Below are 24,501 nucleotides of genomic sequence, written 5' to 3'. Positions count from 1 at the left end.
GCTAATATATTGTTTAAATTCTTGATAGAAATGTACAAAGTTTGGTTTGGAGTCAGCCCATTTCTTTTTATGGATATGACATTTCCCTAAAAATACAATTAACTGCACAAAAAAGACAAGATCTGTGTCCATACTATCATCCCTGAAGTACATAAGAATGTCTCTATCCTGGAGTTGAACCTTTTGTCCCGTCTTTCTTCTAATAAAACATTCTACATCATACCACAATATTCTACAATACACGCTTTCATAAAACAAATGGCCAATAGTTTCTTCTTGTCGATTACACAATGTACAGGAATATTCAATATCAAGTCCAACTAAATCGTTGCCCTGTGGAACATCTTCATCATCACATCCAGGAGTCATGATTCAACACCTGCTGACAGACAGAAGCAATCGAGCTCCAGATCCATCACTCACTCTTCTCTTTCATGCACTTTCATGCACAATTCGATTGCTTCTGTCTGTTCCCACAGTGCAGAGCTGATGTGAACAACAACTGGATGAGAGGAGGGAGGGAAGGAGGGGAGAAATAAAAAAGAAACGTGGCAACGTGGCATTTTCCATTCTGTCTGCAAATCCAGCCGATGATGAAGAGAAAAGGAGGAAGAACAAGATGGCAAAAGTACACACATCCTTTACTCAAGTAGAAGTACAGATACTCATGTTTAAAAATACTCTGGTGAAAGTAGAAGTACTGACTAAACTTCTTTACTCAAGTCAAAGTAAAGAGGGCTTTGAAATGTACTTCAGTAAAAAGTACCCATAACTAGCAGCTGTTTTAAAGAGTACCTGACCTCCCTTTATATTAATAGAACAATAATGTCATTGTTAGCTAATGAATGTTTCCATGCTGAACAACGGCAACATGACAACGTTTTCATTGGTCCCTCTTCTTTAGAGAAGACCAGGAAATGATGGATACACGGATCGTGTTCAAATCAATAGGCACGCAATGACTCTAAATAATAATGATCACGCCACCAGACACACATTCAAACTAAAGGAACCAGCCTGTTTGGGAAATGTGAGAAGTAGAAAGTACAGGTATTTGTGTTCAACATGTAAGAAGTAGAAAGTACAGGTATTTGTGTTCAAAATGTGAGAAGTAGAAAGTACAGGTATTTGTGTTCAACATGTAAGAAGTAGAAAGTACAGGTATTTGTGTTCAACATGTAAGAAGTCAAAGTAAAAAGTCTTCAGAAAAATAAGTAGTGGAGTAAAGTACTGATACTTAAGTACAGTAACACAGTATTTGTACTCCACTACTTCCCACCAGAATAGGAGGTGAGACCCACCCTCCTCCCACATCACTTATCCTCTCTCTTCCTCCCTGTTTCTCTACTCTTTCTTTTATTCTCCCCCTCTCTCCTCTCACACCCTTTTCTGTCTGCTTCCCCTCTCCCCTCCCCTCTCTCTCCTCTCTCTCTCCTCTCTCTGTAAACGTGGCAGTAGTGTCTCTGTATATTTGAGTGTTTCACAAGGAGCTACAATTATGTTTTTTTCTTCTCAATCTGCAGGCTGAGATCTGAAAGACCATTAATCACTTATGTGCACTTAAAGTTAAGGAACAACATTATTATTTTGTACGAATACCATTGCGGTTTTATGTCCTTCTCTGTGCCACATTATACACTCAAAAACATGACTTTGTTTGGATATACAGTGGTGCAGTGATAAACTATTTTTATAGGCTGACCCAGAAGTTCCAATCCAATGGGATTCAATTGTTTGGGTGTCAAATAATTTCTTTCAGCAGGATAATCTCCACACATTAACACCACTTTATGATTTCTAAAGTAAAAAGCTAACGTTGGGCTATAAAGGAACTACAGCACAGTCACATGACTTCACGTCACCACCGCTAAGCTAAAGGTGGCTAATGTTGGGCTATAAAGGAACTACAGCTCGGTCACATGACTTCACGTCAACACCGCTAAGCTAAAGGTGGCTAATGTTGGGCTATAAAGGAACTACAGCACGGTCACATGACTTCACGTCAACACCGCTAAGCTAAAGGAGGCTAATGTTGGGCTATAAAGGAACTACAGCACGGTCACATGACTTCACGTCACCACCGCTAAGCTAAAGGTGGCTAATGTTGGGCTATAAAGGAACTACAGCACGGTCACATGACTTCACGTCAACACCGCTAAGCTAAAGGCGGCTAATGTTGGGCTATAAAGCAACTACAGCTCGGTCACATGACTTCACGTCACCACCGCTAAGCTAAAGGTGGCTAATGTTGGGCTATAAAGGAACTACAGCACGGTCACATGACTTCACGTCACCACCGCTAAGCTAAAGGTGTTTTATGTTGTTAGAAATTAAAATCAATGTTAAACAGCATAATTCAGTCTAAAACATATCGTCAGTTTAAAGCTGTTTTACTGTGGAAAAACCCGGAAGTTCTCAGGAAATCAATGCCAAGCTTTTATTCTGAAAATCCTTCATATCCGGTTAGCAGTTATCATGTGGCTAATATTACGTTTTCTGAAATATATATAAACAGCTGTTTATAAGGTATTAAATAGAAAGTCATCACAGAGATAAGGAGGAGAAAAGGCTTAAGGAAGTAGGCAGAGAATACCAATGTCGAAATCATCTGTTCTCTCGCGATATCGAACCAGCAGAAGCCCCACTATCTGCACAGCGGGAGACAACGAGACGTGGATAAAAAGAGAGGAGGGAGGACAACTCAGCCCTTTTTCCTTCGCTGCAGCCACCCTGAAGACATCACCGGCTTTGTCTATTCTTTACCCATGCTTGCTCTTTAACCACGTTACTTAATTAAACTACCCATTTGAACCTTTTCAGAGACTCCATTAGTCTCATTATTTTAAGTTTCTTTCCTGGGAGCGAGAAGATCACGATTTATCAACAATGTCGTAGAACAAAACGTAAAAATCTCTTCAGCTTGTGTTCACCAAAGACCATATTTCAGGCTAACAACTAAAAACACGTTCTGAAAATCATTGACTTCCAGCCAATGGCACAGGGAGTGGTTAAATGCTGACTCATTTCTGAGTTAGGTCTAAAAATGAAGGAGCAGCACACAAGCTGAAACAGATTCAACTAAAAAGCACTTTTCTAATGTTGCACAGGATTTTAAACAGGAGTGTGTGTGTGTGTGTGTGTGTGTGTGTATGCGTGCATGTGTGCGTGCGTGCGTGCGTGCGTGTGTGTGTGTGTGTTATATATACGAATAATACACATCAAAGCTTCTTTTTCTAAGTGCTATTTCCCCTATAAACAGCGTCTCTTAAAATGATTACTTCTGTACGCCGAGGGACAGGGAGCCTTTTCACTTTGATGGATGTTTTGCCTTCAGTTAAACTGGGCTTCCTCCTGCTGCACAGCACACAAGATATAAACACACACCCAATTTACCTTATAGGGCTTTTTTGTTTGTTCATATGAACATTTTTTAAGGTGTTAATGACATGTTTGTTGTGCATTGCCTCTCAGACAAAGTACGGTTAAATTTGAAATAGAAAACTTCATAACGGCCATAAGAATGCAACTAAATAAGATCCAAATAAAAGACATAATTGGTAGCATGATTTAGTTTCTTGGACACAGAAGTTATATTTCTTCACGTTCAATTTAATGCCAGACATTCTTCAAGGAGTGCTTTGACCTGCAAGACAAAGGTCAGGTCTCCAACATTCATTAGTTCAGCTAACACTGCAGAGCTAATCTGCCAACATGTTTACTGGCTGACGTTTATCCAGCCAGACATTTTAAACAGAGCTGCAGACAGTTTGCTGCTGGCCAACAGACACATACAGTAAAACATCCATTAAGGGGAATTCTGTAGTCTGTAGTTCCTTTATAGCCCAACATTAGCCACCTTTAGCTTAGCGGTGGTGACGTGAAGTCATGTGACTGTGCTGTAGCTCCTTTATAGCCCAACATTAGCCACCTTTAGCTTAGCGGTGGTGACGTGAAGTCATGTGACCGTGCTGTAGTTCCTTTATAGCCCAACATTAGCCTCCTTTAGCTTAGCGGTGGTGACGTGAAGTCATGTGACCGTGCTGTAGTTCCTTTATAGCCCAACATTAGCCACCTTTAGCTTAGCGGTGGTGACGTGAAGTCATGTGACCGTGCTGTAGTTCCTTTATAGCCCAACATTAGCCACCTTTAGCTTAGCGGTGGTGACGTGAAGTCATGTGACCGTGCTGTAGTTCCTTTATAGCCCAACATTAGCCACCTTTAGCTTAGCGGTGGTGACGTGAAGTCATGTGACCGTGCTGTAGTTCCTTTATAGCCCAACATTAGCCTCCTTTAGCTTAGCGGTGGTGACGTGAAGTCATGTGACCGTGCTGTAGTTCCTTTATAGCCCAACATTAGCCACCTTTAGCTTAGCGGTGGTGACGTGATTGATTGATTGATTGAAAAGTTTATTAACAGCTTGTATATTGGGTACAGTACAGTACAGCTCAAAACATACAATTGTTAAGGGGATGCAGACCAGAGAAAGACTTTCGTCTTGTTTACATCAGGGTCCCCCATTTCCAATTCATCATATTTACGTGAAGTCATGTAACCGTGCTGTAGTTCCATAGCCAAACATTTCACTTCAAAAATCATAAAGTGGTGTTAATATGTGGAGATTAACCTGCTGAACAAAATGTGTAAGTATCATCAACGTTGAAAGTCTCAAACGTGTCAGAGCAAGACTGTTTATGCGTTCGAGGGAAGATTTGGTGGTTCCTCAAAAACAGTCGGTCTGAGTCTCCACACAGAAACTAACCCTGATGGAGGGTTACAGGCTGTAATTACTGCGGCACACAGCACAGCAGATGAGCTCACTGCCTCTCTTCTGGACAGGTTTGTAGGGATTTGTAAAGGACAAGCTGTCGCCCACAATACGTGTCCAAAATCAACCTCAGTGGATGACATGATTATCCAGAAAGGCAAGATCTGTACATACCGTGTTGTTGTTGCATGTGGTTAGATATCCACAGATGCAAACAGATGAAGGCACATTTTAGTTACTAGACAACAAATATACTGTTTTTCAGGGATAGAGATGTTAGAAAATGTGTACAGCCTGGGAGAAATGGATTTAGTCCTAGACCATACAGATGTGAGTCAAATGGGAACTGAAAAGTTCGTTTTTAATCTCAAAATGGCCAATTCTGTCTCTTGCTAAATCACGTTTTCATACAACTAAACTGGAATGTAATGTATGATGTGAGAGATGTGGTAAATTTGGACTATCATGACTTGAATGGAGCCCTTTTGTACTGCAGGTCCCAACATTTCCAAAGATATCAACTATGTCATGTTGAATTTGGGGTAAATGTGTTTAATGCACAAGGTGTCTTATGAATATGTTCATCCATTCAAAACAGAGGTCTTTTGGTTTGTATTTCCCACCCGGAGAAAACATAATTAAGGTTTAATAAAAGCTGGAAGAAGCTGATAGAGAATAAAAACTGATATTGCCACACAGTGAAAAGTAAGATAGCATATTTTGGGTTTTAAACAGAGGATGAAACTCTGGATTGAAACAAAGCAGCAGCTGCAGACATTTTGGTGACGTGTAAAAAAAAAAGAAGAAAACCTGCAGCTTGGACATAGTGTACTGACATCAGACACACACACACACACACACACACACACACACACACACACACACACACACACACACAACACACACACACACACACACACACACACACACACACACACACACACACACACACACACACACACACACACACACACACACACACACACACACACACACACACACACACACACACACACACACACACACACACACACACACACACACACACACACACACACACACACACACTGCAGGCGGTGCAGTCAAACAGTTTTCAGCTCTCAGCTCATAATGCGTGTATTGTTGCGCTGCAGCGTGGATTGATGCAGGGCAGATCTTCATTTCTGCTTCGTCTCATTACTTTGCAAACTCATTCACTTCCTGCAGAACAGAAAGTACTTTATGAGCTGAGGAGTTGGCAGAAGCACTAGGAAAACAGAAGCCATTAACTTTATATTTTATTAGATTATAACAAGTGAGCAAGTAAATGATCTTCAGTCTGCTCCTCAACAAATGATAATCGAGTTGGACTAATAATAGCCATGTTCGCTTTTTTATATTCTTGATCATTTCCAGGGAGTGGCTTTGCAGGAATGAGTCCTTAGCCCCGGAAATGACTCAACATTTTAGAACTCCCTCGTCTCGAAGTCAAGGATTTTTGTATGTTTGTTTGGTTGTTATGTTATCCTGAAATAAGGTCTGTGGTTAACACAAGCTGAAGAGATTTTAAAGTTTTGTTCTACGACATAAAGAACGTCAGTAAATACCCCACTGGTGAATTTAAAAACAGAGGTTGCTAACAAGTGTCTAAATGAGACAACTAAACGTCATCACACCCAACATTAGCCACCTTTAGCTTAGCGGTGGTGACGTGAAGTCATGTGACCGTGCTGTAGTTCCTTTATAGCCCAACATTAGCCTCCTTTAGCTTAGCGGTGGAGACGTGAAGTCATGTGACCGTGCTGTAGTTCCTTTATAGCCCAACATTAGCCGCCTTTAGCTTAGCGGTGGTGACGTGAAGTCATGTGACCGTGCTGTAGTTCCTTTATAGCCCAACATTAGCCACCTTTAGCTTAGCGGTGGAGACGTGAAGTCATGTGATCGTGCTGTAGTTCCTTTATAGCCCAACATTAGCCGCCTTTAGCTTAGCGGTGGAGACGTGAAGTCATGTGATCGTGCTGTAGTTCTTTTATAGCCCAACATTAGCCGCCTTTAGCTTAGCGGTGGTGACGTGAAGTCATGTGACCGTGCTGTAGTTCCTTTATAGCCCAACATTAGCCGCCTTTAGCTTAGCGGTGGTGACGTGAAGTCATGTGACCGTGCTGTATTTCCTTTATAGAGTGGCGAAGTCACGCCCACTTACTTCCGGGTAATGGGACCTTATTTCGGAAAAATGATGCATTGAAGTCAATGGAGAGAGAAAACGTATCTTTCGATCCCGTTTGAATTGTGCCATGAATTACACATATGATGTTTGTCAATCTTAAAAAATGATTTCCATGTCAAAAAAGTCACAGTTTGTCGTAAAACTGTTGAAATATAAGACTATGAAAAATACGTACCTAGAAAGACTACAAATCCCAGAGTCGCGTAAGTGATGTCACAATTGTTTTCCTCCACTAAGAGATAGCTAAGATCAGCGCCATATAGATATAATCTATCTATATGGCGCTGGCTAAGATAAGATAACTTTAACAAGATGCCTGTGTGCTTAGTACCAGGTTGTTATCATACCAGCAATGGGTCTTGCTCGTTCTTTTGCTTCCCGTCTGATGAAAGGACTAGGAGTGTCTGGATCAAGCTAGCTAGTAGCTAGCACGTTAGTTAGCATTACAGCCTTGTCATTTTTATTAGCCTTAACATGAAGTAACATTAAGTAACCCAAAATGTTAAACAGTAAGAGTAGTAGTCATATTTCGTGAACCCTTTGAAGAGTACTGTCACCGGTGTGATCATTCTATAATACACAATTTAAGCCCGGGGGAGAAATGCTAACGCTAACGCTAGCGATCTTCTCTACTTCATGCTATCTGCACAAATGGTTGACATTAAACATTAAAACGACCAGGCAGTTCAGAGAGAATCAAAGGAAGGCAGGCAGGCAGCTTTGCATGACATTCTTCAGGACGTGTTTCATTGTGGTGATAGTGAGGGTAGTCAATCGTTTTGTTGACAAGACAGTAGTGACGGCCATCTTGGTGACGTGTGTTGTTGACCAGAGATGTAGTTCATTGAGCGTTTCACACAAACAAATGTGTTACTTCACAGTTTTGACTTGCAAAATTATCTTTTAAATTGACAAACATCATATGTGTAATTCGTGGCACAATTCAAACGGGATCGAAAGATAATCTTTCTCTCTCCATTGACTTCAATACATAATTTTTCCGAAATAAGGTCCCATGGAGGTCCACCGGAAGGGGAGGGACTTCGCCACTCTATAGCCCAACATTAGCCACCTTTAGCTTAGCGGTGGTGACGTGAAGTCATGTGACCGTGCTCTAGTTCCGTTATAGCCTAACGTTAGCTTTTAACTTCAAAAATCATAAAGTGGTGTTATGTGGAGATTATCCTGCTGAACACAATGTGTATAACTTGTGTTTGTTATTTTCTGCAATAATCTAAAATCACATGGAAAAATCGATGTAGCCCTTGCGATGCTAACTTCTGGGTTGGTCAAAATCGCACCATTCTTTTAAACTGGGTCTTTTAGTTGTATAATAATCTCCATCTTACTACTGCTGCCTTTTCTAATGTTAGCTCCATTGCCTTAAGGTCCCATGGACTTACACCTGAAATATCACCTGAAAGATGACATCCTCAGGTAGTCATAGGAGATTACTTCGAGGGATAGCCCTGGGTTTTTGTATGGCTCTTTAAAAATGTGATTTCAGAACACCTTTTCCCTGCCTTCACTCATTCAAGTTCATGCATGCATCTGCAAATTCAGCAAAAACCCTAAATAGCTATCTGAGCGTTTAATCTCCTACTGTAGAGGCACACAGGCACAATGGGCGACTCATGCTAATCGTAATGCTACTAAATGCCAACAGGATGTTAAATGTCACATTATTTTAATGTGCAGGGAACAGAATTGTGAAGAACAACCGTTTAGCAGGTTCATCAATCATGACTGTGCAGTATTAGCCCGCAGCAAAACCTGACATTAAAGGCTCTAATTATTATAGTAATGACTCTTTTCCATGTGGTATCTTTGTCGTATCACAATGTCTTTTAGCTACTGCAACTGAGCCCGCCAGCACAACCTTGTTTCTTCACTTTTTAATCAGATGAAACCACATATACGTGTTTGTTTTCATGTGATCCTGAGGGTCTGTTTTCGTCTGCTTTAATCTATTTTTCAGGCTCTGTCTACTTCCTGTTCTGCGTTTGAATGTGTCTACATTACATGCATCTCTTTGCAGGTGCAGAGTGAAGACAAGATGATATTGATAGCAGAAAGTCTAGATGTTTCTTATCACATACCAATCTGATCTTTTTCTTCTTCCTATTCGGACATATCTGATCCACATTGAGGTATTCCTTTAAGTTTTGGACTGCAAATCAAAGCTGGAATCGTCTGTGTACTCGCTGCTGAGATGGGCAAAAAACAACAATTATCACAAGGCTCTGTGTTGTTGGTGTTTTCTTCAACATGTCTGAACGTCTTCATGCCACGTGTACCTGCAGAGCTGGAGAACATTACCAGCCTCCATGAAGTCGTGGTTCAGCTCCTGGATCTCATTCAGCCAGATTTTCCTCTTCAGGGCTTGTGTGAGCCTGTTGTTCGATCGACATCTTTCCCCAACGAACATGTTGGTTAGTTTTGTTGCACCTGCTACGAGGGTTTAACTTCATTTGGGAGATTGACCTGTACGGAGGTTTATGGCCTCATAGTGGCCACAGTGGGAATTGCAAGATCATGTCCAAATACAAAATATTTAACAATAAGTGTTAGAAACATTTTGTGTGTAAGGGATGCAGTCTTTGACCTCACGTTACACCGATAATGTTTGTTTAATTTTATGGAAGACGTGAATAAATCAGCCAAAGGAAGGCAAAAAAATCAGCACATAGAGAGTTTTATTTTGTGACGGTTTTAACGTGTGAGTCAAGAAGCGGGGCCCTGTTAATGTGGCAAGGTTTTAAATATACTACAAAGAGGGAGCCACGACAATAAGTCTGAAGCAATTGCAAAAAGGATAAATGTGTTCTTTTGAGGAATAAGATGTGTTTCTGATGAAAAGGGTCTCTGATGGCAAATAAGCGTCACAGCTTCTAGTTTACAATTTTTCAAAAGGTCAAATGAAGAGTTACAAAAGATTATTTATTAGTTTTTTCATGTGTAGCATCACAAAGGGCTGTTATCATGGTGGCTATCAAGCTTCAAATCAAATCCTATAATCCCGTTAAAGTGTTTCCTCTATCAGACATCCACTTTATGAGTTTAAGAAAAGATGAGATAAGATACAACTGTATTTATCCACAGTGAAATAGCTGTGCAGAGATGCAAAATAAAGTGGGAAGAATGCAAATATAAAAAGAATAAAATAACACTAAGGTGCAAATCCAACCTTAAGTTATTCAATCAATCTAGTTCAGTAAAAAGCAGATGAATTACGTCTGAATTTAAGCTGTGTAGAAGTTTAATGCAGCAGAAAATGTAAATAACGTACAGGTACCCTAAAACTAGCTACTTTCCACCTCTGAGTAATGTCATGACTTCATCGTTATTACCTAATGTTGTGATTTTGTCCACGTTATTGCACTTCCATCTCTTTTACCAGTGTTTGTACAGATAAAGTAAACCTGTATATACTTTCTGCTCCATGACAGAACAGGGCGATGTGATTGCATCAAAGTTTTGCATTTGCGTGATAACATTTCCAGTGATGTGGAAAACCCAAAGTCCCACCAAACTGAGAGGAAATCTCCAGGAGAGAAGGGAAGCCTCAGAGAGTTTGCTCTCGTCACTCAAACTGCACATTTCCCCACCGGGCAGAAAAGGCAAAAGTACACACATCCTTTACTCAAGTAGAAGTACAGATACTCGTGTTTAAAAATACTCTAAATAATAATGATCACGCCACCAAACACACATTAAAACTAAAGGAACCAGCCTGTTTGGAAAATGTAAGAAGTAGAAAGTACAGGTATTTGTGTTCAACATGTAAGAAGTAGAAAGTACAGGTATTTGTGTTCAAAATCTAAGAAGTAGAAAGTACAGGTATTTGTGTTCAACATGTAAGAAGTAGAAAGTACAGGTATTTGTGTTCAACATGTAAGAAGTAGAAAGTACAGGTATTTGTGTTCAACATGTAAGAAGTAGAAAGTACAGGTATTTGGGTTCAACATGTAAGAAGTAGAAAGTACAGGTATTTGTGTTCAACATGTAAGAAGTAGAAAGTACAGGTATTTGTGTTCAACATGTAAGAAGTAGAAAGTACAGGTATTTGGGTTCAACATGTAAGAAGTAGAAAGTACAGGTATTTGGGTTCAACATGTAAGAAGTAGAAAGTACAGGTATTTGTGTTCAACATGTAAGAAGTAGAAAGTACAGGTATTTGTGTTCAACATGTAAGAAGTAGAAAGTACAGGTATTTGGGTTCAACATGTAAGAAGTAGAAAGTACAGGTATTTGGGTTCAACATGTAAGAAGTAGAAAGTAGAGAGCAAACAGTCCGGATACGTTCTTTTGGTCTAAACCAGAGTATCCTATAAGAACCGCAACAAAGTTAGATTAAAATGTACTAGATGTGAGCTTATGAATGCATCCTTATCGGCTTAACATCAAAATGAAGTGACATCTGTTCACTTTTTCCAGGATATGTTAATAAACTGTGCACATGATTTGTTTAAAATTCAAGTATAATTAAAATCAAATCAACCACATGCAAAAGAAGCAAACACGCTCTATTTGCTTTAATATATTTATTTAATTATATCAACTGTATAGCCAATATTTGTATGCATAGTATCTCATGGTGTGTGTCTGTATTCAAGGAAATGATGTGTATTTAAAGCAGAGTAAGACACAGATGCACCTGCCTGTGAGACACACACCATCTTTCCTTGGATTACCTGCCTTGCTCAAAGACTGTTTTGATTTCTGCACTTAAACTCTCCCGGAGCAACAAAACTCCACGACTCTTCCATCAGAGGAGAGTAAACGGACATTACCCATGAGATACGCTGAAGAGAGGCAGTGTGTTTGTGTGTGTGTGTGTGTGGGAGGATACTATGAGGAATCCAGTGACTGTACTGTTATCTGTGGAGTTTGTTTCTGTTCACAATGAGCCTCTGTTCTCCTGCAGGATGAGGGGCCGGAGAGGGACTGTTTCCCCTCTACTTTGACTTCTTACATTTTGAACACAAATACCTGTACTTTCTACTTCTTACATGTTGAACCCAAATACCTGTACTTTCTACTTCTTACATGTTGAACCCAAATACCTGTACTTTCTACTTCTTACATGTTGAACACAAATACCTGTACTTTCTACTTCTCACATGTTGAACACAAATACCTGTACTTTCTACTTCTTACATGTTGAACACAAATACCTGTACTTTCTACTTCTTACATGTTGAACACAAATACCTGTACTTTCTACTTCTTACATGTTGAACACAAATACCTGTACTTTCTACTTCTTACATGTTGAACTCAAATACCTGTACTTTCTACTTCTTACATTTTGAACCCAAATACCTGTACTTTCTACTTCTCACATGTTGAACCCAAATACCTGTACTTTCTACTTCTTACATGTTGAACACAAATACCTGTACTTTCTACTTCTCACATGTTGAACACAAATACCTGTACTTTCTACTTCTTACATTTTGAACACAAATACCTGTACTTTCTACTTCTTACATGTTGAACCCAAATACCTGTACTTTCTACTTCTTACATGTTGAACACAAATACCTGTACTTTCTACTTCTCACATGTTGAACACAAATACCTGTACTTTCTACTTCTTACATGTTGAACACAAATACCTGTACTTTCTACTTCTTACATGTTGAACACAAATACCTGTACTTTCTACTTCTTACATGTTGAACTCAAATACCTGTACTTTCTACTTCTTACATTTTGAACCCAAATACCTGTACTTTCTACTTCTCACATGTTGAACCCAAATACCTGTACTTTCTACTTCTTACATGTTGAACACAAATACCTGTACTTTCTACTTCTCACATGTTGAACACAAATACCTGTACTTCTACTTCTTACATGTTGAACACAAATACCTGTACTTTCTACTTCTTACATGTTGAACACAAATACCTGTACTTTCTACTTCTTACATGTTGAACACAAATACCTGTACTTTCTACTTCTTACATGTTGAACACAAATACCTGTACTTTCTACTTCTTACATTTTGAACCCAAATACCTGTACTTTCTACTTCTTACATGTTGAACACAAATACCTGTACTTTCTACTTCTTACATTTTGAACTCAAATACCTGTACTTTCTACTTCTCACATGTTGAACCCAAATACCTGTACTTTCTACTTCTTACATGTTGAACACAAATACCTGTACTTTCTACTTCTTACATGTTGAACACAAATACCTGTACTTTCTACTTCTTACATTTTGAACCCAAATACCTGTACTTTCTACTTCTTACATGTTGAACACAAATACCTGTACTTTCTACTTCTTACATGTTGAACTCAAATACCTGTACTCTCTACTTCTTACATGTTGAACCCAAATACCTGTACTTTCTACTTCTTACATGTTGAACACAAATACCTGTACTTTCTACTTCTTACATGTTGAACACAAATACCTGTACTTTCTACTTCTCACATTTCCCAAACAGGCTGGTTCCTTTAGTTTGAATGTGTGTTTGGTGGCGTGATCATTATTATTTAGAGTCATTGCGTGCCTATTGATTTGAACACGATCCGTGTATCCATCATTTCCTGGTCTTCTCTAAAGAAGAGGGACCAATGAAAACGTTGTCATGTTGCCGTTGTTCAGCATGGAAACATTCATTAGCTAACAATGACATTATTGTTCTATTAATATAAAGGGAGGTCAGGTACTCTTTAAAACAGCTGCTAGTTATGGGTACTTTTTACTCAAGTACATTTCAAAGCCCTCTTTACTTTGACTTGAGTAAAGAAGTTTAGTCAGTACTTCTACTTTCACCAGAGTATTTTTAAACACGAGTATCTGTACTTCTACTTGAGTAAAGGATGTGTGTACTTTGGCCTTCTCTGACCGCTGTACTCAGACCTCACACTAAAGGAAAACTTGATAAACTGAACTGCAATATAACTCTGTTACAAGTAAAACTCCTCAAAAAAGTCCCCTGAATGTTTCAAAACAAAAGTGCACAGTGTAATCACACAGCGCCTCCTGGTGGTTAAAGCATCAACTTATTATTTATTTTACAAACTTAAGAATAAAAACAGTACACACAGTGAGGCAGAAGTGACTTTATTTCCCCAGCATAAAGGCAGTTACTAAAGGTGAGGAAAGATGTCTTTATTACACAAAACAGAGTGAATTACGACTTCAGGTGGTTCATATAAAACCAAGGTGTGTTAGTAAGCAACATGATGGATACTGTATGACCTGTGTTAAGTGGACAGGAAGCAGTTTGTCCAGCATATGACTGAGTTTTCCTCGTAGTACACACGCCTTTCTATCATTTTAAATCCAATAAATGCAATAACACTGAAGGAAACAGAGGCGATAATTTGCATTAAGTTTTACAATCCAGGGAATGTGACTTCAGTGTGAAGGAAGTCCGTTAGTGTTTGTTTGTAGCTTAAAAAAAACAAAACAGAAAAATGGCATAAATTGACTTGATGTTTTTCCTTTTGCAATTAACTCACCAACATATCCTGCTATTTATCAAATATCTGAACAGTAACACAACACATACATCATTACAGCTAGCTTAAGGACATTTCTGTATATTGTAAATATCATTCCAGGAAACTACGGATTATCGTGCTGCAAATAAAGAGGGCTGACTTCATGACTTTGTAAACTCTGAGGTGACGTGGGGGTTTTTGTGCACATTAGCTTTTAGGGGGGGGGGTCCGTTAGACTTTTTCCAGCATAGATCTTCACTTTGCATCAGCAGACAGGATTTCCTAAAGAAAAACACACATGGAGGAAGTGAGCCGACATATTCAAGTTACATTTGTTAATTCATAGCAGATCAAATCCAAGTGAAAATAATTCGAAAATACCTTCTTGGAATCATGTTCACATATCCAGAATTGAATGTCTTATTTTCTGTTTATCTTGTGTATCCTGAGTGTGTAAAGTGCTACACAAATAAAGCTTTATTAGTACTATTATGTTCTCGAGTGAGGGAACAATGGAGCGTGAGATGGGCCGGAGAGTCGGAGCAGTGGGAGCGGTACTGCAGTCTCTTTACCGCACCGTGTGACGAAAAGAGAGCTGAGCCAGAAGGCAAAGCTCTCTGTCTACCGGGACATTCCCGTTCCTACCCTCACCTATGGTCATGAAGGATGGGTCATGAAGGATGGGTCATTACCGAGAGAACGAGATCGGGGATACAATCGGCCGTGATGGGTTTCCTCCGCAGGGTGGCTGGCGTCTCCCTTAGGGATAAGGTGAGAAGTTCAGTCATCCGGGAGGGACTCGGAGTTGAACCGCTCCAGTTGAGGTGGTTCGGGCACCTAGTAAGGATGCCACCTGGGCGCCTCTCTAAGGAGGTGTTTGAGGCACGTCCAGCTGGGAGGAGACCGAGGGGTAGACCTAGGACCAGGAGGAGGGATTATATCTCTCCGCTGGCCTGGGAGCGCCTTGGGACCCCCCAGTCAGAGCTGGTTGATGAGGGGAGAGGAACGTTTGGGGCTCTCTGCTGGAACTGATACCTCCGCGACCCGACCACGGATAAGATGGATGGATGGATGGATGGTACTATTATATCTTATATCTGGTAAAAGTAATTCTTGCAGGATTCTTTGAGTTTATGGAGATCATAAGCATGCATCAGTGGGAAAATAAACGTCACTCAGTGTGGACTTTAACACTTTTTATCCCCGTCATGTCACCTGTTCTTCGTGCAGCACGTCCTTCATTTGGTGCCGTTGTACTTGACGTCCTTCCCGCATTTCTTCAGAGTCTCAGTGAGAAAATCCACGTCTTTGTCGGACTCGATCCAAACCAGTTTGTTGGGCAGATCGATCTCAAACTTCACATCTGAGAGGACACAGAGGACACTGGTTTAATTTCATAAAGAAAGGGAACTCTAGCAACGCAAGGAGTCCCCAAAAGACGCTCTAACTCTGATGTTGCTTTTGTTTATATTTGATATAACTGTTTTCATTTTTTCATTTTATTTTTGATTGTTAATTCTCTTTTACCCCTTTTTTAACTATTGTATTATAAAGTCTGTACACACTTCTGCTTCTTTGACACAATACATTTTATCTATCTATCTATCTACCTACGTCATATTTCTGACCTTAACAGTGTGAGAGGATTTGAAGGAGGGAATGTGTTTAACAAAACAAGGTGTGTGTGTGTGTGTGTGTGTGTGTGTGTGTGTGTGTGTGTGTGTGTGTGTGTGTGTGTGTGTGTGTGTGTGTGTGTGTGTGGCTTGTAGAAAAACAGACGCTCCATTCATTTAAATGACTCAGCATCAGGTGACATGCTGCAGGAGAGATACACCCTTTAAAATATTTAAAACTAAACTTGAACTGGATTCTCCAAGAGAGGAAGCGATAGGTTCTTCTTCATGCTTCTATTAAATGATTTAACCTTATACAATATTGATCAAAGACTGTGAGGACATGTGTATTAAAGAGGCCTTATTCTGCTTTCTGTGGTGTTCTGCATCATGTAGAGTGTTATATACTGTATCTTTGTGTGCATGTAAATGGTCTGCAAAGACTAAAATCCCCTTTTTAGAAACTGATATTCTGTAATTGGAGTCTGAGAGGAAGACGCAGTGGAAATGAATTGCACATTTCTCAATAACACTTCCTCTTTTATAATCTGCAGTAGGGCTGCACGGTATTGGAAAAAACTGACATTGCGATATATTTTCTTCACCTGCGATAAGAAAAAATACAGGAATTGAAGAAAAGACAGTTTTTTTTGTCCGCAAACCATCCTTACTTGAACTTTAATGCTATACAATTGGTATTTTTCTAACTATATTTAACCGGATGAAGGATTTTAGTCACGGACGTCTGGATCTTAAGTTATCAGAGCAACAAGCTGAGCTAGCTCGGTTAGCAGCGCCGAACTGCCCTGGAGAAACACATGAAACTACTTTATTTTGCTTTGGAGATTTGGTTGTGATTGGTGGTTTGCTGTCACTCACTCAAGGACCCCTGACATGAGAGCCGCGCCAGTTTTCCTTTTGTAGCAAGCAGCAAAAGAATTGTAACATGACGTGTTTGAGTTCTTTTGCCTACTTAATATCGCACGTCCTAAAAAATAAATAAAATGCGATGTGCCTCTGCCTCCTTACTTGGTCGGGCCGCTCAATTGTCAGCTTCACAGACTATCGCGCATGCGCATATCGCGATTATCGTCACGACACGATATATCGTGCAGCACCATTCTGCACAGCTCTCCACTTTAAGATGTACTGGATTTTGTAATATATTCACTGTACTTAGTTTAAGATTTATGAATATTTAAACTCTGTGTGAATAATTATCTGTTTTAATCTCTTTATAATAGTTATGCACGCACGTAACACGTACATTAATCTTCTCTGTTTGCACAATATCTTTGACCTGCACACATACATGTAAATATATTTAACAATCCATACTTAAATATGTATATAGGTTCATTTAATTCAGCTACTTACCTGTATATCATTTTATCTTTAATTGTATTAATCTTGTGTGGATCTGTACTGTACTTTCGCTCTCACTCTGTTGCCGCTTAAACTCCTGAATCTCCTCACAGGGTCCATCTTTTATTTTCTTATCTTATAACACGTGTGTATTTTTATGTGTAAACCTACTTGACAATAAACCTGATTCTGATTGTGTTGGGATGATCACACCGTTGGCCATCGGGAGCAACTCAGGGTTAAGTATCTTGCCCGAGGACACATCGACATGTTGGCTGCACCTTCTGGTTGAAAGACGACCGCACTCCCTCACAGCCACAGTCACCCATTGCCTTTTCTACACTGTAGCTGCTGATCACATGACAATAAAGCCTTGAATCTTGAATCTATTGATCATATTCAGGGTCTCAGATTGAGTTCATCTCACCTCCCAGTTTGTTGAGGATCCGGGTCACGGCTCCTGAACATCCCTCACAGGTCATCGCCACCTCGAACTCGTGCTTCTGTTGGACACAGAATACATAATGAGCTGTAATTATGATTAATTAAATAAAATATAATAACTATTCCGAAAGTCCCCAAAATGAAAGTGATGGTAACGGTGTATAAATGTACAAAAAAAACAACAGTTATTTTACACATTTATTTATGTATATTATATATTTGTCTTTGGTGTTTTTAATTTGTTTTATTTCCTATTATTATTATTTTATTTCTTTCTTTCTTATTTTTATTCATTTTTTTTAATATATATTTATTTATTTATATTTTTGCATTTTTTTTAAATATATTAAAGTTTTTTTGTATCCGTTTTCTATGTTTGGACTATTTTAAATCGCACTTATTTTCTTAATTTTTTTACCTTCTTGGATTTATAACCACCATTACAATTACATGCATTACATCTCTATATAAACATTACCTGACACTAAAAAACCCTTAAAAATATTCTATAATTTAAACGGGATCTGCTTTAAGATCTGCTTGAAAGGAACTTGTGCATACTGATTTAAATTAAATGGCTTGAATAAACTGTATGAACATATCTTAGTGCTCTTTCATGTGATATAAACAATGTCTAAATTGTCCCACACTTCCACACAGTAGCTTAGGCCGCGTCCACACGGAGACGATATCAGTTGTATCCGCTAAAGTTCTTTATCGTATAGACGGTTCGTCCACACGAAGCCGACACGGAGCCGCGGCTTCGGAGCCCGAAAACATTACACTTTGATAACGGCTCCCAAATAAATGTGATGTCTACACGAGTATTAAGATTAGGATGACCCTTTATTGATCCCCCATTCAGTTTTTAACGGAAGTGATTGTTTACTGATCCTGATTCATGATATAATAGTTTAATTTGTTGTTGTTTTCTTTAACTGTGTTTATGTACGCTCCATAGACACCAAGGCAAATTCCTCGTATCTGTTTCTGCTTTCTGACATCAATACGAGTATCATTACCATTAATGTCATGTTACATTTAAATGAACTGAGATACTACTTTGAACTTTATGTGCTGCTCAATTCCCACCATTTACGAATCAAGCTGATGACTGGAATCGATGTTTGCCTCAATGAAAGTGATTGTTTACTGATCAGCTAGATAAACAACAACAGGAGATTGCATTATGTGAGATATCAGATGTCATGATATCTATAATGAAGAGAAATTAGATATCAATATGAGTATTATTACCATTAATCTCATGTTACATTTACTGACCTGAGGTACTACTTCTGACTACATGTTCTGTGCAATTAACATCATTGATCAATTATTCTAACTGTGGTTGTTTACCAATCAGCAGTATTGGTAGCAGTATTCAGATGCTTTACTTGAGAAAAACTACAAATACTATGGTCTTAAAATGCTTCACTACAAGTAAAAGTCTTGATTTAAAAAGGTCAAAAGTATTAGCATCATAATATACTAGAAGTACTTATTCTGCACAATGGCCCATTTCGTTATAATATAGAGTATTATCAGCTAGATTGACTTCAAGTATCAAAAGTACCCATAGGGCTGAATAGATATTATATTTTCATGGTTATTATATTATCCTGTTTTTTACACGTGGGAGCATTTCAGTATTGTAGTTTGTCAACGTGGACAAAATACAGATTACAGTATACTGCATTACTCAATATCAGCATACCATGTGTTTATAAGTAACTGTGAGAGTTAAAATAAATATAGTGTAGTAAAAGTATAAAGTAGTATTACATGGAAATACTCAAGTAAAGCACAAATACGTCAAAGTAGGACTAAAGTACAATACTCGAGTACATGTACTTTTCACCACTGCTAACCAATGTAACATTAGACGGTATTAATACTAGTACTGTCATATTACATTTCTCTATATTGAAATATCATGACATCTGATCACATAATGCAATCTCCTGTTCAAAGACTATAATCGATGTTTCCCTCTGTTTCAATGGAAGTGTTTTCTGATCAGCTGACAGAGAGCAGTCTGAGAGCTACAGCTACTGAGCAATGCGGAAAGGAACATCTGATTTAATTTGAGACATTAGGATGTTCTTAACTCACCGTCATGTTGGAGGAGAAGTTATGCAACCCGTGTGTCAGCTGTGGACTTTCCTCTGTGGAGATGTGGCAATAAGTTATTGAGAAAACCTGCAGATATGATCTCCGTTAGCCGGTGTGAAGCTAAGTGTGAAGAGAACCGGAAACAGCGTCGGGGGCGGGGCTTAGTTCATTCCTGAGAGAGACCCTAATGATGTAAATAAAGGCAAATAATTCGAACTGGGTAGTTTATTTAGCCCCCCAAAAAGTATACGCTGGTTTACAGGCGTTTCTTTCCCAATTCAAGTCAATGGGAAAAAGTATTTTTGAGCCAACATGACGTCACATGAGTTGTAGTACCACCGTTTGGCCGCTACGTTAATAAAAAAAATCAGCTTAAACTTTCCGGTATGAAAAATGCACATATTTGCATTTTAAAAACAACGAAAAGAACACAGGAATATTGATTTACTTGAAAAGTAATAATGTTCTTTTATAGAGACAATGTTAAGTATAATAAATACAAACTAACGGATTGAAATTAAAAAGACATACAGAACGCTTTGTTTTATTTTGAAGGGGAATCTCGTTTAACTTTTATTTCGGCTAACTTGACGCAATGAAACCTATCCTTCCGATCATTTGACTTTTATTTTAACACACATTTCAAACCCTTTGTGTTGTTCAGACGTATTTCATGCAGTTACTTGATCAAATTATATCGGAAGAATCGAAAATAAACGAATGAGAAACTGCGTAGATCTAAATCAGTGTATTCCGGCTGCCCGGGAACACAAATCAAGCGCACCCAAACGCACGTATTTCCAAAATAAAAGCCCTAGTTATTTTACCATAGAATCAAAACTGTCTTATCAAAATCGTTTACAAAGTTTAATTTTGTTTTTGCTTATTTGCCATTATTCAGTTATACGTTTCCTGGACCATCCGTCACTCATTATTTATATATATTTTATATATAACTATTCCTGATATATGTTAGCTTACACAACACACTATATTTTTACAGTTTCAGTTCTGTGTACATTTGTGCCAAAATATAAAGATATTGTCAGTGTTGTCAGTACTTGTACTTCACTACAATTCAGAGTTAAATACATAACTAATCACAACATGTCATATCTATTTTTTCTGAAATGGACCAACATGCACAATGACTACTTTTACTTTTGGTACTTTAAGTATTTCTGGTATTTCCACTTTTACTCAAGTACAAGATCTGAGTACTTCTACTTTTACTCAAGTACAAGATCTGAGTAATTCTACTTTTACTCAAGTACAAGATCTGAGTACTTCTACTTTTACTCAAGTACAATATCTGAGTACTTCTACTTTTACTCAAGTACAAGATCAGGGTACTTCTACTCAAGTACAAGATCTGGGTACTTCTACTTTCACTCGAGTAGGCTACAAGATCTGAGTACTTCTACTTTTACTCGAGTAAAATGTCGAAGTACTTCTACCTTTACTTGAGTACAAGATCTGAGTACTTCTACTTTTACTCAAGTAAGATCTGAGTACTTCTACTTTTACTTGAGTACAATATCTGAGTACTTCTACCTTTACTTGAGTACAATATTTGAGTAGGCTACTTCTACTTTTACTCAAGTAAGATCTTGAGTAGGCCTACTTCTACTTTTACTCAAGTACAATATCTGAGATACTTCTACCGCCTCTGTATGTTTTTAACACGCTAACGGTTTTCCGTTATTATTATCCGTATCTATGGCAACAAGACGTCGAACGCACACCTCCCCTCGGGTCACGTGACCTGCTCTGCTGCTGGCTCGCGGACAAACAACCGACTCCTCCTGCTCTTCAATCTGTAATTCAGCCAGCGGCATGATAGGTAAATCAGAGGTCTGTGGCGAGGATAACCTCCATTAAAACCAGCCGGATACCCGCACAGAGATTACAAAGAGGTACGAGGTAGGTTGTTGTTTATTGTTGTTTATTTCGAACCTTTTCCGTGGCGTGTTTACGGTCTCAAAGATGGCATCGCAGAATGAAGCTAATGTTAGCCACATAGCTAAGCTGCTAGGTCGGGAAATCAAAACAAACTGGTGTTTCATTGCTACATTATTGGTTGTTTTTAGCTTTGTTGTTGCTTAAAGAGGACACATCCTGCTCCTTTTCAGGTTCACACAAGTATTCAGTGCCTCTGACATGTCTCCATGCTTTAATGTTCAAAATGCTCTTTATTTGTCTCATACTGCCTGTGCTGCAGCACCTCTTTTTACCCTCTGTCTGAAACCAGTTTGGTTTGCCTTTGCAGACCATTTACATCCACACAAACCTTTATAACACACTACAGAAACGGGAACACCAAAAAAAGCATAAAACGCTCCTTTAAGTCACCCTGGTAATTGCCATTTTTAGCTCACATCTTCCTTTCCTGCTACTTCGGGAGTCTTTGTCGGAGCTAACCAGAAATGAAATGTGTGCTCAGCCCTATTTACCTGCCTTTTAGCTCAATACATACATCATAAGCTCATTAAATAGTGTTTCTACTGATGTTTGCTTTATCAAGCTGTCCATTAAGAAGGCAGAGACACATCTCCTGGTCAAAGATTATAGTGAAACAATTATGAGATCTTCTGTTTCGGTGTGTGTGTGTGTGTGTGTGTGTGTGTGTGTGTGTGTGTGTGTGTGTGTGTGTGTGTGTGTGTGTGTGTGTGTGTGTGTGTGTGTGTGTGTGTGTGTGTGTGTGTGTGTGTGTGTGTGTGTGTGTGTGTGTGTGTGTGTGTGTGTGTGTGTGGTGTGTGTGTGTGTGTGTGTGTGTGTGTGTGTGTGTGTTTTAAGTAACTAAGTACAAGTAACTACTTAAGTGCAATCTTTAGCTACTTGTACTTTACTTGAGTATTTCCATTTTACGGTACTTTGTACTTCTACTCCTCTACAGTTCAGAGGTAAATGGTGTACTTTTACTCCACTACATGTATTTAATACCTTTAGTTACTTTACAGATCTGGATGAATGATGTGAAATATAATCAAGTGTTAAATCAGAGATAAGATAAGATAAGATGAGATGGTACTTTATTGATCCCAATTTGGGAAATTGTTTTTGTTGCAGCAGCATAAAAGACAAGGCATTTTACAATAAAACAAAACTACAAAATAAACAAGAATAGAAAGAGAAGTAAAATAAAATAGAAAATATACATGCAGATATTATACAAATATATATATATATATATATTCAAAAATATATGGAATATGGAGTATTACATATTAAACAGATTATATATATATATGAGTGAAATGTACAACGTGGTTTTATTTCTAGAGAAACTATGGAGCAGAGAGTTCTCTTCCAGCCAGAGGTGATTTGTTGTACAGAGTTATTGCAGTGGGCAGGAATGTTTTCCAGTATCTGTCCTTGTGACAGCAGTCTGTTGGAGAAGGAGCTCCGCTGACTGTCCAGCTGCAGGTGGAGAGGATGGGTGGGGTTATCTGACTGTCCAGCTGCAGGTGGAGAGGATGGGTGGGGTTATCTGTCTGTCCAGCTGCAGGTGGAGAGGATGGGTGGGGTTATCTGTCTGTCCAGCTGCAGGTGGAGAGGGGGGGTGGGGGTTATCTGTCTGTCCAGCTGCAGGTGGAGAGGGGGGGTGGGGTTATCTGTCTGTCCAGCTGCAGGTGGAGAGGGGGGGGTGGGGGGTTATCTGTCTGTCCAGCTGCAGGTGGAGAGGGGGGGGTGGGGGTTATCTGTCTGTCCAGCTGCAGGTGGAGAGGGGGGGGTGGGGTTATCTGTCTGTCCAGCTGCAGGTGGAGAGGGGGGGGTGGGGTTATCTGTCTGTCCAGCTGCAGGTGGAGAGGGGGGGTGGGGTTATCTGTCTGTCCAGCTGCAGGTGGAGAGGGGGGGTGGGGGTTATCTGTCTGTCCAGCTGCAGGTGGAGAGGATGGGTGGGGTTATCTGTCTGTCCAGCTGCAGGTGGAGAGGGGGGGTGGGGTTATCCATGATGGACAACAGCCTGTTCAGTGTCCTCCTCTCCACCACAGCTTTAAAGGGGTCCAGCTTGATGCTGAGGACAGACCCAGCTTTCCTGATCAGTTTATTCATTTCTTTAAATCAGACTTTAGTTCCACCTGGAGTAAATCCACAAGCTACCCTGCAGTATACAAAGTCATTCAAACTAGCTGCACCTTTTACCAGCTTTGAGAACACTTTCATGATCAATCATTATAAAACATATCATATATATTATTCTGAAATGGACCAATCTGCACAATGACTACTTTTACTGTCGCTACTTTCACTATATTTTTATGAGAATACTTTTCTACTTTCACTTGAGTAACATTTTGAATGAAGGACTTTTGCTGAAACAGAGTATTCCTACACTCTGGTACTTCTACTTTTACTCAAGTACAAGATCTGAGTACTTCTACTTTTACTCAAGTACAAGACCTGAGTACTTCTACTTTTACTCAAGTACAAGACCTGAGTACTTCTACATTTACTCAAGAACAAGATCTGAGTACTTCTACTTTTACTCAAGTACAAGATCTGAAGGATATTCTCTT

General features: G+C 39.2%; 2 protein-coding genes across 4 annotated transcripts in view; one reads left to right on the top strand and one right to left on the bottom strand.

Annotated features, from left to right (window-relative positions):
• Positions 1–14,045: 14,045 nt before the first annotated feature.
• On the bottom strand, positions 14,046–20,224 carry atox1 (antioxidant 1 copper chaperone). Its single transcript, XM_034118114.1, has 4 exons — positions 19,982–20,224; positions 17,850–17,925; positions 15,660–15,807; positions 14,046–14,726 (listed from the first exon to the last, which is right to left on the bottom strand). The coding sequence occupies exons 1-3, from the start codon at positions 19,985–19,987 to the stop codon at positions 15,683–15,685; spliced, it is 207 nt and encodes a 68-aa protein (XP_033974005.1). The 5' UTR covers positions 19,988–20,224; the 3' UTR covers positions 14,046–14,726; positions 15,660–15,682.
• Positions 20,225–21,749: 1,525 nt separating this feature from the next.
• The window catches only part of slc36a1 (solute carrier family 36 member 1), a 42,121-nt gene continuing 39,369 nt past the window's right edge, over positions 21,750–24,501 (top strand). For 2 of the 3 annotated variants that reach the window (XM_034117914.1, XM_034117907.1), the window contains exon 1: positions 21,768–21,897. The gene's annotated coding sequence lies outside the window, so the exon portion shown is untranslated. Of the gene's footprint in view, positions 21,905–24,501 lie in introns of all 3 variants that reach the window. The other variant, XM_034117903.1, reaches the window with a different exon arrangement.

Source organism: Trematomus bernacchii, unplaced genomic scaffold (genome assembly GCF_902827165.1).
Source record: "Trematomus bernacchii unplaced genomic scaffold, fTreBer1.1, whole genome shotgun sequence".
Classification (NCBI taxonomy): Eukaryota; Metazoa; Chordata; class Actinopteri; order Perciformes; family Nototheniidae; genus Trematomus; species Trematomus bernacchii.
Note: the sequence above shows the minus strand (reverse complement) of the source record. Positions and strands in the feature narration are given on the sequence as shown.